This window comes from Meles meles, chromosome 6 (genome assembly GCF_922984935.1).
Source record: "Meles meles chromosome 6, mMelMel3.1 paternal haplotype, whole genome shotgun sequence".
Classification (NCBI taxonomy): Eukaryota; Metazoa; Chordata; class Mammalia; order Carnivora; family Mustelidae; genus Meles; species Meles meles.
In genome coordinates, this window is record NC_060071.1 from 141,196,176 (window position 1) to 141,211,520 (window position 15,345).

General features: G+C 55.8%; 1 protein-coding gene across 4 annotated transcripts in view; it reads right to left on the reverse strand.

Moving 5' to 3' along the window:
* Positions 1–15,345, reverse strand: part of ASB2 (ankyrin repeat and SOCS box containing 2) — a 41,096-nt gene that overhangs the window by 11,779 nt on the left and 13,972 nt on the right. For 2 of the 4 annotated variants that reach the window (XM_046009447.1, XM_046009446.1), the window contains 5 exons: positions 14,908–15,188; positions 7,474–7,563; positions 4,099–4,265; positions 3,102–3,257; positions 582–827 (listed from right to left, as the gene is read on the reverse strand). In XM_046009447.1, coding sequence (XP_045865403.1) covers positions 582–827; positions 3,102–3,257; positions 4,099–4,265; positions 7,474–7,563; positions 14,908–15,113 — 865 coding nt within the window. In that variant the 5' untranslated portion in view covers positions 15,114–15,188. Of the gene's footprint in view, positions 1–581; positions 828–3,101; positions 3,258–4,098; positions 4,266–7,473; positions 8,296–14,907; positions 15,189–15,345 lie in introns of those variants that run through there. The other 2 variants (XM_046009444.1, XM_046009443.1) reach the window with 2 other exon arrangements.

Sequence of the window (15,345 nt, forward strand, 5' to 3'; positions counted from 1 at the left end):
GAGTGCCAAGACCCGAGTTCAAATCCCACCTCTTCTACGACTCGCGGTGTGACCTTGGACCAATCACTTTCCCATCCCGGTCCCTGGTTCCATCACCTATAACATGAGGAGGTGAGCTAAATGTCGTCCGAGGCTCCCTGTGGCCTTGAAGTGTGACATGGTGGAGACAGAAGTGGTGGAGGGTCAGCAGCTCCAGAGTCTGGCTCCTTCCACCACCAGTTCACGAAGTGACTGTAAATAAGTCACTTCCCCTTTCTGGGCTTCAGATTCCTCATTTGTAAAATGAGGATGTTGGGCTAGATCAGAGATGACAAACAGGTGGTAGTGGGCCACTCCCCGCTCCACCCCGGGTTTGTGCCTAATTGCAGGCGTCCCCGGTGGCTCGGTTCACGTCTCCCAGCGAGCCCAGACGCAGCCCCTGAGTCCTTCTCGACACAGCGCTCCGAGAAGACACTAGCCCTGGATCAGAGCATGTCCGTAGGGTGACACCTAAACTCGCCTTCCCCTGGACACCGGAGGTCCCTCCTGGCCGCGCCCCTTCCCGATGTGCTGCGTGACCCGGGGGGGCCCTGAGCACTCACCGTACTTGGCCAGGAACCGCAGGGCCTCCAGCTGCCCACTCTGGGCTGCCACGAACAAGGGGGTGATGCCGTAGGCATTCTTGGACTCCACCTTGGCGCCTCTGCTCACCAGGATCTCCATGACCTCCAGGTCGTTGCGAGAAACAGACTCGTGCAGGGCCGTCCAGCCTCGGTTGCAGCGGTGGTTGGTGTCTGCATGGTACTGCACCAGGACCCTCACTGCCTCCACGTTCTTGCGCTCACAGGCTGCGCCCAGGGAGAAGCCAGAAGGTCAGCAGGGCCCTGGCAGGACCTGGCCGGCCGAGACCTCACTCATTTATTTGTCCATTCACCCATTCATTCATCAGCTGCTCACGCAACGAATACCCACCAGGTCTGTACTGGGGTCCAGTCCCTCCCTGCTTCTTACCCAGGAAATATACCTAAAATAATAGCGATCCTCGTAGCAATACTATTTGCTGATGCACAGCGCACTGATTATGGGCCAGGCCTTCTGTTCCAAGCACCTTACACGACCAACTAATAGGATTCTCCCGGTCACCCTTAAAGGATGTCGTGTTATTATTCCTTTTCGCAGAGGAGAAAGACGAGGCACAGAGAAGTTAAGTGATTTGCCCACGGTCACACAGATAAGTGGCAGAACAGGGATTCAAGCTCAGGCAGTCAGGTCCAGAGTCTCTGTCCCTTGGGAGGTTCCAGGGTGTCCCTAACTTGTTTCCCTCTGCAATGCCACCTGCTTTAGTCCTACACATTGCCAAGGTCAGAAGAGGGGGAGGAGTGCAGTCCTACTCCTGCTTGAAACCCTTCCTCAAGGCTGTTCACGCAAAGATTGTTCATTCATTTATTTAACAGAGAAAGAGAGCACAAGTAGGTGGAGCAGCAGGCAGAGGGAGAGGGGGAAGCAGGCTCCCCACTAGGAAGGAGCCAGATGCGGGATTCGATCCCAGGACCCTGGGATCATGACCTGAGCCGAAGGCAGCCTCTTAACTGACTGAGCCACCCAACGCCTAAATTGAAGTAAAATATGACTCCTGAGTACAGCTCTTCAAGTCTGCTCGACCTGCTCAAACCTCCTTATTCAGCCTCATTGCTTTCTAGAACCTAAATGCACCATCGGCTCCGGCGCAGGGTTATCACCAGGGAGGCTGGGCTCTCGTCCAAATTAACCACTTCTTCGAGTCGATCAGGGGTGAGCGTAAGAAGGGACCCCAAACAAAGCTCTCCACCTCTCAAAGCCTTGGTTTCCTCGCCTGTAAACCAGAGATCACAAAACCTTCCTGAGAGGACCCTGTGGGAGCCCTGGGTGAGGTGGTGCATGGAACGTTCTAGAACAGTGGAGGATTGCATGCAGCCCCGGAGCCTCAGCCGTGGCTGAGAACTGCGGTGTTTGGGAGTTCTCTCTGGGACAGCTGCGTCTCCAGGCCACGGCTCTGGTGTCCAGGCAGATGTGGCTTCTGAGACACACGTCCCCCATGGGTGCACAAGGGACCCAGTTACCAGCTACCCAGTTCCTGTTTCCCGTGGAATGTTCCAGGTACTAGATACCAGGCACATGGGAAAATCAGGGATTTCTGTAGTGTTTCAAAGTTAAAGGTCCCATCATATTTGTAAGCCCCGAGGCTGATTGCTTAAGCATGCAGGCATGACCTGAAGGCTTCAAAATGTCATAGCTCAGCGCATAGGGCTGGCAGCTAGCTCCGTGAGTTTAAATCCCAGGTCCGGCCCTTGCTGGAACATGTAGAATCCTGGGGGCCTCGTTCCACGTCTCTATGCCATGGGTCCTTATCTGTAAAATGGGGATACCGCCCGTGTAGGGCTGGTCTCATACGTAGATGGATATTAGGGTTAAGTGGAAGAACAGCTCCTGGCACATAGTAAACACTCAGTAAATGCCTGCTATTATGATCATTCGGATTTTGACTCCCTGCACTGCTAGAGACGCCGAAGTCCTTGGATGGTATATTGAGTGAGTTAGGAGTTTCTAGGTTTTTCTAAAAACATCCCAGAGGTACACATTTTCTTTCATGCCTCTTTGCCTCTGCCTCTGCTGTCCCCTCTGTTTGTCCAGCTGGTAACTCCCTCCTGTTCCAACTCGACACAAACACCCCTTTTTGTGGGGGCTTACCCCCCACCCACCCCGCCGGCCTTAGGGCCCTCCCCCAAGCTCCCAGGAGGTCAGGCTGAGCTCTCTGAGGCCATTAGCTGGCTGTTACATTGTGTGTTAAAGCTCAGTGAGCTGGGAGAGCGCATGGGCACGGATCATATCTTTTCATTGCTGGGCCCTCGGCGCTCCTCAGTGAGCCTGGCCCAAGGGAGGACTTGGGACGTTTGGCCTGAATAGGTGCATGAATGAATGACCCAATTATATAAACCCTACACCTGAATGAGACTGTCCTTTCAAAGGAGACCCCTGGCTGCAGTGGGGGGAGCGAGAGGGTGATGCACTTTGGGCCCAGCGCTGCCGATTGCCTGCCTACTCTCCCGAGCCTTCCCCGGGGAAGCCCACCCTGGGGGGCTCACCTTTGTAGAGCGGTGTCTCTCGGGCCTTGTTGGAAATGTCAGGCTCAGCCCCAGCCTGGAGCAGAGACTGGAGGCAGTCCAGGTGTCCCCTGCACGTGGCCAGGTAAAGGGCCGTTTCCTCCTGCAAGGTGCGCTGGTCGATGACGGCCGGGTATGCTGGGGAGAACAGGTGGGAAGTTCACAAAAGGAAAAAATACCCCCTCCTCCCCAGCACAAAGATAACCCCAATTTCCATCCAATTCCCACGACAGACGCATGTGACCTCCACCTAAATTTATCATCCATCCTCTTGGCCCTGGACTTGACTGCTTTCACAGGGCTGTTTCAGCTTCCCAGCCATATTAACTCAGCTCAGATGCTGCCTCCTCTGGGAAGCCTTCCCTGGTTGAGCCGCCTCCCTCTCTGAATGACCTTGTCCTTCCCTTATACTCCCACCAGCCAAGGCCAGAAGCTCTGTCTCAGACAGCTGTTTCTGCCCTAGCATATGGTGGTGGGCTGTCTAGGGTTCCTGCTGCTTCAGGGCAGAGCTGAGTCCTGTCTGCAGGTGTTACCGATACGCATCTGGCTTGGGGGAAAGCTGAGGCTCAGAGAGGAGGCATGATTTGTTCAGGTTCCCACAGCTGTGAGGGATGGCCTTGGCGGGGCCTAGGCACAGCTGTGGTATTTTTCACACTAGATCAGCCCTTGGAACATTCTGGAACAAGCTGGCAGTGGCTCTCCCCAAAAGTCAGCCCTCCCTCATTCCTTTTCTAGGAATTAGGCTCTCCTGTCCCGAGAGGCCTGCAGAGGTGGCAGCTTGGGCGGGGGGGGGGGGAGACAAGCCACTTTCGTCTCCCAGCCTGGTGATTTCGACTCTGCAGTGGGGGTGATGACCCTGCCTGGCTCCACCAGCCCTGCCAAGATCTGTGGAACAAAGAACACGAAGCCCCAGAAGGAAGGACTCTCTGCCCTGGATTCCTGCTCCCACCGCCGGCTGCGCCTGGAGCTGCCGCCTCACCTTGCTGCAGGGCCTTCAGGCAGCGGAGCTGGCCGTAGTAGGCCGCCTCGTGCAGCGGCAGCCAGCCCTCCTTGTTGGGCTCTGCGAGATTCTTCCCCGCCTTGATCATGGCCTTCAAGGCCTCTTCATCCCCTTCCTTGATGGCCTTCAGCACAGGGTCCACAGGCCTGTGACAGGAAGGGAAGGGTTATTCCTCAGGACCGAGGCAGGGCAGAAGCGGGGCGGGGCGGCCTCTCTCCCAGAGGACGACGGGTGGCCGGGGGCAGTGCTGGCCAGGGGACCACTCGGTTTGCTTGCCCCTGCTGGTCTGGAACGGGTGCTCAGGCCTCCGGCGGCCAGTATCCTCTTCAAAAAGGAGAATAATCCTTCCTAACCCACATGGGTGTGCCCTGGAACTCAGCCCCGACCTTGGCCCTGACCTTGGACCCTCCAGCTTATCCGTCCATCCGCTATCCATCACGGCTTCCTCAGGCCTGTCAGCCTCGGCCTGGGGGCCCAGGTCAGCGTCTCTACCCGCCTCCGGTCATGAGCCCTCATGTAACCGTTGGACTTGGCATGTCTTTGAATGGTTGTTTGACTACTGTCTGTCTCCCCACTGGACTTGGAGTTCCAAGAAGACAGAAACAGTGTCTTTATTTCCTTCATCTCTCATGATTTCACTCTCAGGGCCCAGCTCAGTGTCTGGTTCGTAATAGGTGCTCAGTAAATATTTGTTGGAAGAAGGAAAGAAAGAGGGAGAAGGAAAGAAAGGGAGGGAGGGAGAAAGTGGAAAAAGGAAGGACGGAGTGATGAAGGCAGGAGGGATGGGAGGGAGGGAAAAATTAAGAATTTAGGAACCCCAACAATTATTTCACTTCTTCATTCCTTTTATTTAAAAAAGATGGCCTCTCCCCTATTAGCATTTCGCTTGTTTCTTTGGGAATTTTTAAAATATCTTGCTCAGGAGCGCCTGGGTGGCTCAGTTGATTAAGTGTCTGCTTTCAGCTCAGGTCATCCCAGGGTCCTAGGATGGAGTCCTGCGTTGGACTCCCTGCTGGAGGGGGACTGCTTCTCCCTCTATCCCTCCCTCCAATTCATGATTTCTCTCTCTCTCTCAAACAAATAAATTCTTTAAAGAAAATAAAATATCTTGCTCAAAACATTCTTTGCAATCACCTTCTTGGAGCGTTTGGAGGACTTACTGTCCTGTAAAAGTTACTGTGGGGGCTCTGATCAAGCATCACCCTTGTCTGGCCCCCCATGAGCACCCCTGAATCTGGGGACCCTTCCATGCCTTTGGCTCCGAGCGGGCACCCTGCAGAGAAAGTCTACAAAAAATGGGCCGAAACATGGCAAGTTCATTCACTTCCACAGATGGAAACCGGGGGTCTCTGTTAGATGGAGCTCGTTGGTGGCCAAAAGAGAATTAGGGAGCCCCTCTGTCTCTGCGGCCTCCAGGGCTGCCTCCAAGGTCACACCAAGACCATTTCTACCGCAAGGATGCAGGCACACACTGGCAGCTGCCAAAGGGATGGACAGCTAACCCCGCGGCAGAGTCCAGCCCAGCGCCCCAGCGTTTACCAAGAACCTTGGCCAGTTCACCCTTTAAGCAGCTCTGAGACCAGAGTCCCTCCGAGGGGGGCTCTTTCCAGCGAGCATCTCCTGGGGGTCTTTCCAACCCCCACTTTGCTCTTCATCCTTTATCCTCACCCCCAGAACCTTCAGCAGCTGAAGGACTTACATTACTTGAAGGATTAATAAATCTGAAGCCTTCGCAGTGTAAAACTTCCGAATATCGGGAAGATTTCAGGGCTAATGTGAATGAAAACTTCTTTGCGACTTCATTCATTCGTTCATTCATTCTTTCTTCACTGAGCTCCCTTCCCTCCGTCCTGGAATCAGTGAGGCCCAGGACTGCTGTGATTCCCAGATCTACTCCCGGGGACTGTTCTGCCTAAGTGGTCCATTTTCTAGATGGAGAAGGTGAGACTGGTGGCTGGGCTTATCCCCAAGGTCCTCACCCACGTCAGGGGCCAGGATAAGCCCGGAGGGTCTACTGAGCCTGCCCCTTTACCCTCCCAGCTGCTTCCTCCGTGGCCCGCGGCACTTCCTCCTGACTCTCAGTCTCTCTGGGTTATTAATAGCGTCAGAGCACAGATGCTGGTTAAGGGACAGACCCGCGAGCACGACGGGTAACCGACCCGATAAGCCCCAAAGTCCCCATCAACGCCGTCACTACCACCTCGCTGGGTCCTTCTTACGAGCGGCCAGAGCAGCCCCTGCTGGTGTCAGGAGAAGCCCCAGTGGGGTACGTATCCTGTCTCCCCTGGGAGGTCTCCTGCGGGGCCCTGGCTGAAGTGGAAGAGAGGAGGGCTGGCTGGTCTTGTGGCCTGGGGGGTGCACAATGCGTGAGAACACTCCTGGGACCTGCCGCCCCGCTTGGGGCACGTGCCCGCAGCTCTGGGAGTTCAGCCCAAGCCCCGCCCCGAGGGTAGGGGAGGCTGCTGGGGGCGTCAGACTGCCAGAGACTAAGGATTGCACTCTGCAATCTCCTACCTTGTCTCGCAGAGAGGGGAGATTCAGAGAGGGATGGTGACTCCGTCACCCACACAGACAGGGGCAGCAGTGCTGAGAGCAGAGCCCGGGTCCCCATCGCCCAGACGGTTAGAATTCCCCCCACGGCACCATGAAAGTGGGGACGGCAGGGTTTGGAAGGAGCTGAGAAGAGGTACAGAACCCTGGCCAATTGCCTCCTCTCCTCTCTGCAACATTAACTGGAGCGAGGAAATAGGGCTTCCTACGATGGGGCCCCTCTTTTGCTTTTAGTTGCTTCTGGGGGCAATATGGGGGAGCAAAAAAGGGGGACGCACATAGCCCGGCACCCTGGGCCAGGCGCACAGAACCCCTCCTACAGCTCGGATTAATTCTGGATTTTACCACCTGCCATGGAGCAAATAGAGGCAAGGAAGCAAAACAAAACCCATGGGTGTGAGCCTTGTGGATTGGATGTGCTCCCACATCCCCGCAGTGACACGTGGGGGAGACTGGGCTGAATAGAAGGCAGGGCCAATTCATCAGCTTCCACTCTGAGCTCCTCTGGGTCTCTAGGATCCCAGGGCTGTCCCCCGGGGGCTGCTCCTTCCCCCGGGGCCCACTCTGGGGGCATGGAGGCATTAATCACAGGCATGGCAAGGCTGACAGTCTGTGAGCACGAAGTCCAGCTCAGCAGCGGCAGCTGGGGCTCAGGGGGGCACACCTGGGAGGGGCGTGCCCGGGAGGTCCCTCCCGAACGCCCCCCTTCCTTCGGCCTGCAGGCCTGCTCCCCGCTCCCCGCCCCCCACTAGCCCTAGTTGGAAGGGTGAACTTGGCCGCTCTCGGGGGCAGGGGGCCACTTACGCCAGCTGGGAGTTCTTGTACTTCTGCATGACCCCTTGGAACAGGCCCTTGGGGGCCGAGGCGGGCGGGTTCTCTGGAGGCACAGTCGACCTAGAGGGCGCAGGGCAGGAATGAAAGAGGGAAAAATATTCTGCATATGAGAAGCGGGTCATGGCCGGAGGCAGGAGCGGGGATGGAGGGCTAGCGAGGGGAGAGACTGACGGACAGACACAGAGCTCTGAACCAAAGCAGATGGCCGGTCCTCTTTCGTGTGCTGGACACAGCTGCTGTGTCTCTGGATTATTTTTGGCCCTTGGAGGAAGTCCTGGGAGATTTAAATGACCATATAAGACAACAATGAGGTTAACCTCATCCCCACCCCCAGACCCCCTCCCCAGCCAACCACGCGGGAGGCAGATAGGAAGCAAGGTGACATTCTTCACCCGGGAGGATGCGAGAGGGGTCAGCAGCAGGTCCCGGGAGGAAAGGAGCTCCATCTCCCACCGGCCAGGCTCGGTCCCAGTGGGGATAGGCAGGAGGTTCTTGGAGGGGCAGGGGACAGGGGGAGCATAGCTGGGAAGCCAGACCCGGTACTCACACCTCCACACGGCTGGGTCCTTGTTAGAGGCTCCTGCCGTCCTGGGGGCAGGAGCTAACAGTAGGGAAGTTCGTGCAAAAGGCCATCACGGCCAGGGCATGGAGTCAGACTGACACGGGTTCAGATCTAGGCTCTGGCACATCCTGGCCATGGGACATTAGACAGGTTGAACTTTTCTGGGCTTTATTCCCTGCAGAGCCCAGTGTGGGAAGACGGAGGAGGCTGGAGCCGGTGAGCCCAGCTGGCATCCGGGCACAGGGGTGCTTGGCATGCATCCGTCCTTAATTGACTTTCTTTTGCTTCTTTGAGCCTCAGTGTCCCACCCCCCTTGGGCTGTGGTGAGGATGAGAGGGTGAAAGGAGGCCTGGTGGCCACTCCACGTATGTGACTCATGGGGGTGACCGTGAGGAGAGGGCATGTGGCCCGTGCCGACCACACCTGTGACAGCTCGGGGCCCTGGGGCCACGGACACCACAGCAGGTCTGGCCTGGTGTCCTGTGCCCCACAGGGGTGCCCCATGGGATCAAGGGGGACACTGCTGCTGGTGTTTGGAGGGGCTGCCTTGACCTTGACAAGGACCCACATTCTTTCAAGATGGAGCAGAACCTGCAGATTTTGTGGGCACCCTCGGCAAGGCCAGGTCACAGGGGAAGGAGTGAGTGAGCAGAGAAGGAAGGAAAACCTGCTCCTATGCTTCAGCCACCTGGGGACGGGGGGCCCACCAGGTGGCCACCTTCACCATCCTCATGGTGTTCTTTCCCCCTCTCTGTCCCCCTCTCCGTCTCCTGCCACCAGCCACTCCTCCCAAGCACTGCTAGCTTGAGTACGGTGCCCGCAAGTACTGACTCGTTAGTCCTCTAGAGTGGGGGCCACTGTCCCTACCCTTCAGAGACGGGGAAACTGAGGCCCTGAGAGGTGGCTCATGGCGGCAGCAGGGAAGTGAGGCGAGCCGAGGCAGACTCATGTCCGTGTGCAGAGCTCCCCAGAGGTGGGGTCTTCTCGCCTCTTCAGTCTCCCCCACCCCCCTGCTCGAACAGGCCTGCGACTTTGCACAAGGCCCTGTCCAGCCCTGTGCCTTGGTTTCCCCATTTGCCAGGTGCGTGGGCAGGACCAGAGCGGGGTTTTCCTTGCCGCCATAGCTCACATGGGAACTGCATGTCAGACAGATCTAAGAGACCACATCCTGGGACTGGGGTGCAAAGCCGGGCCCCCTGCTGAGGCCGCCTCTCCACCCCGCCCCCCAGGGAAAGGAATGCACGCTGCGGTTGGTGGCAGGCAGCCCGGGACCAGGCCCGGCTCGCAGTCCCCCAGCCTGTGGTCTGGACGAAACTCTGGGTCTCAGTCCGCACAGGATCCCAGAGTTCTGGCCGCCCGCACCGGGGCCCGTCACTTACTGTTGTTAGGATGTTTCTAGCAAGGTGATAAGTGCTGATAAAAAACCCACCACGCCACCCTAAAGCCAGGGCCATCTCTGATGGCAAAATGACAGCAGCAAGATGGGGCCACGAGGCTGGGGGGAGTGACAGTGATGGCGACGGGGGTGTCCCTCCAGACTATGCAGGCCAGGGCCTTGCTTCCAGCCGCCCCACCCTCTGGATGCAGGCGGGGGCTGTGTTGTTCCCGTTTCATGGAGGAGGAAGCAGGCAGACTGAGTGCCCTGTAGCAAGAGTTCCCCAGTCCCTCCTCGGTCCATCCCAAGCCTCGTGCTAGCGCCGGAGACGCTAGGCAGTAGGACACTTGTGTGCACCCCCACGATGTCTGGAGGCCAGTGGGGTGGGAAACAAGGACCTCAACAGCCACAGGCCACTGGGAAGGGGGGAAAGAGAGCAGGAGCTCCCCTGGGAGCCCCGGAGGGGGTCGTTAACTTGGCTTTAGGGATGGGCATGCTGGAGAGGGAACGAGGCCCATCTAGGCTCCCCTTCCCCTCGGCCCTGAGCAGGGGAATTCCCAGCAGAGAAAACCACGGGGGCTGAGTCATCAGAGGTGAGAGGAACCTGGCGGGATGTGGGCGCAGGTCATGCCCTAGAAGAGGTCCAGGTGGGGCCCCGGGCCTTCACGTGGGCGGGCAGGTCGGGGCGGGGGGAGGGGCTCAGGAGTGCATCACTGTCACCCAGCTCCCGATGGCCCTGTCCTGGAGTCCAGCTGCCCCTAACTTCAGACACAGGTCAGGCTCGGTGTGGGTACAGAACAAGGCTGCGAGGACAGCTTCTGCCCCCTAACTTCTCAGTGAGCCGCCAGCCCCAGGAAGGGCGTGGAATTGGGCTGGACCTGGCTGAACAGCAGAGACAAGCAGGCCTCTTCGAGGGGGAGATAGCTACAGAGTACAAGAGTCTGCCCTAAGCCCACTACCCTCTATTTGTCCTCTCCTCCGGTCCTCACACTGAGCCTTCATCAATACAGGAGTCAGGTACAGTGCCTGACACGCACCAGGTGCTTGATACGTTTAAATAAATGAAACAAAACAAACAAAAGTCTTTAAAGGGGTAATATCCCAAATGGCAATCTTGGTTTTGTGCGGTGCCATGGCAGGACCTCAAGTTCCCAGGGAGGCGGCCCCCAGCCCTCCAGGGTAAAGAGAATAAGAGCTCACGTGGTCAAGCCACCTCTACCACCCTTCCCGCGGGTCTCTGGAATCAGCCTCCCACCTGCTGGCCAATTCATTCTTTCTGGGCCAGCCAGAGAGGAGTCCCATGTAGAGGAGAACGTGAAATCCAAACAGCTGCAACTTCTGCTTCCCGTCCACACCGGGGATTTGTTGAGTGCTCGCCTCGTGCTTGGCCTTGTGACAGAGACACGTGGCACAAAGCATCTCCTTTCATCCTCCGGTCCATTCTGTGAAGGAGGCATAATTGGCTCCCTTTTGCAGAAGAGAAAACTGAGGCTCAGCTGTCTGCTTCCTCTAGCCTGCTTAGCGAACTCCTGTTCATCCTACAAAGCCCACCTGCTTGACTGAGTGAACGACCCACTCTGTGTCCCTCTGAAACGGAGGCAAACCTCTTCGCTGCACCCTTCCTGATGGGTCATTATGAACATTTGGGACCCTTGTTAGATGGCAAACATGGGGAGGGGAGGGGTGAGGCCTCATTCACATCCAGGTGCCAGGAAAGCGATTTGTTCATCATAAGAACATGGTAGGTGTGGGCAGCTCAACTTGACAAGTTTCTACTTCATGCTTTCCTCCTTTGTCTTCTTAGAAATGTAACCTTAAAAAAATTCAGAGGTTTAAAGACTGGGAAGACCCAGCTTCCTAGGCCCAGTCTGGCTGGTCCGTCATTGTAACCTTGGGCTCCCTATTTCCTGATTGCATAAAACCCTCCTTCTCTATGGGATGGGAAGTTGGGTCTGCCTTTCAGGGAGTTCTCAGTGGGCCAAGGCTTGGCCAATGGTCCCTATGCATGCTTCTGACTTCATCCCTTATACTGCGATGGGAGAGAAGCAAGTTGGAAAAAATGGCTTTAGAAGGGCACCTGGGTGGCTCAGTGGGTTGAGTGTTTGCCTTCGGCTCAGATTATGATCCCAGGGTTCTGGGATCGAGTCCTGCATCAGGTTCCTTGCTCTGCAGGGAGTCTGCTTCTCCCTATCCTTCTGCTGCTCCCACCTCCAACTCGTGTTCTCTTTCTCTCTCCCTGAAATAAATAAATAAAATCTTAAAAAAAAAAATAGTTTTAAGAAGGGCGCCTTATATTTCCTCCAGGATGCTGACCTTGCTTTCGTGTTTAGGATCCCCATGGCTCGGTTGACCTTTATGTCTACACGGCCATTTTGGTCACGAGATGATAACAATAAAGTCTATTTGTAGAGCATTTTATTGGTTTCCCAAAATGCACTTATTTGCCTAAAAACATTTCTGGGGTACTTACAGTGACCTAGGCTCTTGGCCGAGCACTGGGGATATAAAATGAGCAATATCTGTTCCCTGTCCCCAAAGAGGTCATCTAGTGTAGCTGGGGACACTCCCAGGAGGCGAGGTAATGCCTTCCTAGAGTGACACAGAAGCTCGTCCAGGAAACAGAGGCAGTCATGACGTGAGCACTGCAGGTGCTCAGGGAGGTGCTGGGGGAGGTCGATTCCAGCTGTGGGTTGTGAGGAAGGTGCCAATGTTTTACTCGCTTTGCGTAAGAACCCTACAAGTTGGGCGAGGCTAGGTTTTGTCGTCACCATTTTAAGGAGAAGCCTGTTGGGGCTCAGAAAAGTTAAGTAAGTGGCCCGAGGTCACACAGCCAGTAAGTGACAGAGAAAGAGTTCGAACCTCCAAGCCCACTTCTCTTTCCACTGTGCTCTGCTGCGTCTTCGCTCACATTCTTTTATGCCCTCATTATTCGCTCACAGAGAGCTGTTCGGTGTTTGCCTCGGGCCACGCGCTGTGCGCTAGACGGGAGGCTTCTCAGGAAGGAAGATGGGTGAGGCCCCTGCCCTCAAGGCCAAAACAAATACAGAGAAACTGTAAGTCGGGGTGATGAAGGAAACCGGCTCGCCAAGAGAGCGAGTAAGGGGGCGACCTCCTTGACCTGGGAGGTGGGCTTTGCTGAGGAGGCGACATGAAATCTGAGACAGCCCCCGGGACGCCTGTGATGTCCTGTTCCCAAAGATGCTCTGGGTCTTTGGGTGGAAACTGTGATATTTGGGGATAAAAGGGACACAGGACTCCATTGGGTCCTGTACTTTCTGAAATCACGTCTGGGAATGTGCGCACGAGCTGGGTGTCTCTTGTCGCTGGGGACCCTGACTCTCTGTAGGCTCGAGATGGCTGTAATGAGACCCAAAGCCCACCTCAAAGTGGAGGGGGGACAGGAACAGAAAGAGGCCTTTGCAGTTTGGGCAGAGCTGGTTAGTGTCTGAACTTCCAAGCAGGGCAGACATCGCTTCCGTTTCCGGCCCTGCGGGGCGCGTGTGCATAAACCCGGCACAGAAACGGCACCCTTGCATGGCTTCCGGAAGGATGAACTGAGTGGCTGTGTGCTGGGCACATGGGAAGCCCTCGGTGTGCGTCTGGGGATGGAGGGCTCAGCTCCCCCAGCAGGACCCATCTTCTCCCAGAGACGGAAGGGAAGAACTGAATCTGGGAGGTTTTAGCTCACATCCAGAGTGAGAAGATGCTCGTTGAACCTTGTCCCCTAAGTTACCTGTACCTGGAATTTAGGTGAGGGCTGCATGACCCTGGGTAAGTCACTTCCCTTCTCGGTGAGAGCATTTTCCTTGGGAGGCTGGTAAGAGTTTGCATCCCATGGCGGGTCTCTACTTCCTCATGCACCCAGGTCAGGACCTGGGCCTCACGAGCCCACTCAGTGCTAATGCTTGTAAGTGTCCCCAGGACTCCCCGGGAGGCTCCCACACTGGAGCGAAGGCTGCAAATGCACCGGGGTGGGGGGGGTGCTCTTCTCTCTATCTGATCTCCTCCTGAGAAAGAGGAACTTGTGGTCTGACTTAGGCTAAACCAGCTGGAAGAGGAACCAGGACCTCCCCGAACACCGGCCATGAAGAGTCCTTGGCTCTGGGTCCTTGCTTCTGTTTCTCAGGCTAGGTTCCAGAATGGGACCCTCTCAGGGGAAACTCAGTAACCTGGAGCCTTCCTACTTCCTTCAGTCGCCCAAGGAGGCTACCTACCTGCCTTCCCCTTTAAAGAAGGGGCTGCTCAGTGTGGCCTGGGGCATCCCAGGCCTTTGCCCCATCTGTCTGGCAGAGGAGGTCCAGACTCAGCAAGGGCCAAGGTCACTTGGGGAATACCTGGTGGGTATCCTCAGGGGACAGGACATTAGAAATGGTCTCTGTCTGTTACCAAGAGGGCTTAAGGGACTTGCCCAAGGCCACCTAGCAAGTCAGTTGGTGGCTGGAGACAATGAGATTTGAGGCCCATGTCCTAAGACCACACAACGCAATCATCCAGCAATCCCCCTCCCTCAGTCTCCCACCCCGAAATACGTACTTGACTTGGACTCAGTGATGAACAAAAGCATTTTTAATTTTATATATTTCCTTTCTAAAAGCATTTTAAGATCCAATGCTCAATTACCTCTCTGGGCTCCCTCCTCCTACGAAGAAGGTACGCTGTCTGGAACGGTAACCACTGCCCACGTGGGGCTAGTGAGCCGTTGAGACATGTCTAGGCTGAATCAAGGTGTTCTGTGAGTGCAAAAGACACTGGATTCCAAAGACTAGATACGAATGACATGTGGAGATAATATGATTTGACACCTAAATTAGTTTCATCTGTTCATCTTTACTTTTTAGTGTGGCTATTAGGATATTCAAAATTGCATATGTTACTGCAGGTGTGGCTCATGTCCTATTTCTACGGGCACAACACAGGGCTGCCCTGTGGGGTGGTCCTGCCGCTGGGATGTTGACATCATGCTGGGGAGGGGGAGCCAGAACGAGGAGGTAGGGTGGCTTTGCTGGGCAGATGTCACCTGCTTCTCAGACATGTTTTTTCCCAGCGAAGTTGCATAGATGGGTTTGGGAGCTCTGCTTGGACTCAGAACACCAGCCTCACGGCGTTCAAACACAAAGCCAGTGGTACCAAGCCAAACCATGTGCTTTGTAACCAGATCGCTCTGGTCTCTGCAACATCATCTACCAGCTATGCACCCGGGGACTAGTTACTGCCCCTGAGCATCAGTTTTCTCGTCTGTAAAATAGGAATATAGCGTAGAGCCTCCTGGAAGGTCCTCAAGAGGGTTAAATGAGGTGAAGTGAGTAGAATACCTACCACAGTGCTCGGCACCCCCAAAGATCAGAAGGGTTTAGATAACAAATGTGAAGTCATTAAGGTGTAAAAATGCACCTTACAGACCAGGAGACTTTGGTCTTGGAGGAACAGTTTGGGATCAGCCCCTTACAGTTGCCCTTGCCCTGCTCACCTGGTCCATGGGTAGAAATGGGCAGGTTGGCGGTTGACACGCGTGGACGCGGTGGCCTCGGCAGTGGTTGGGCCCCGAGTCTTGTCAGCCAGGCTCTGCTCAATGGCCATCTGGACCAGCTCATCCTCGCTCAGGCTGCTATACAGACTGTACTCCTCATGCCCGATGGCACGCTGTCTGCCCCGAGCACTGATCTCCGTGGTCATCCTCTCCCGCCTCTCACCTCGGCCACCAGAAGAGAGGTACTCCGTGGGGAGGAGGAAGCAGCAAATCAGAAAGCCCTGTGAGGAGACCAAAACCATCCTGGTCACTAACAGTTTTGCAAGAGAGTAATGTTCACCAACATCGAAGGCTGTGCTTTCCTCTGGCAAGCTCACAAACATTTTCTATCCATTCATGTCCTTTGAACCACCCAGACACCCATTCATCTATATATCT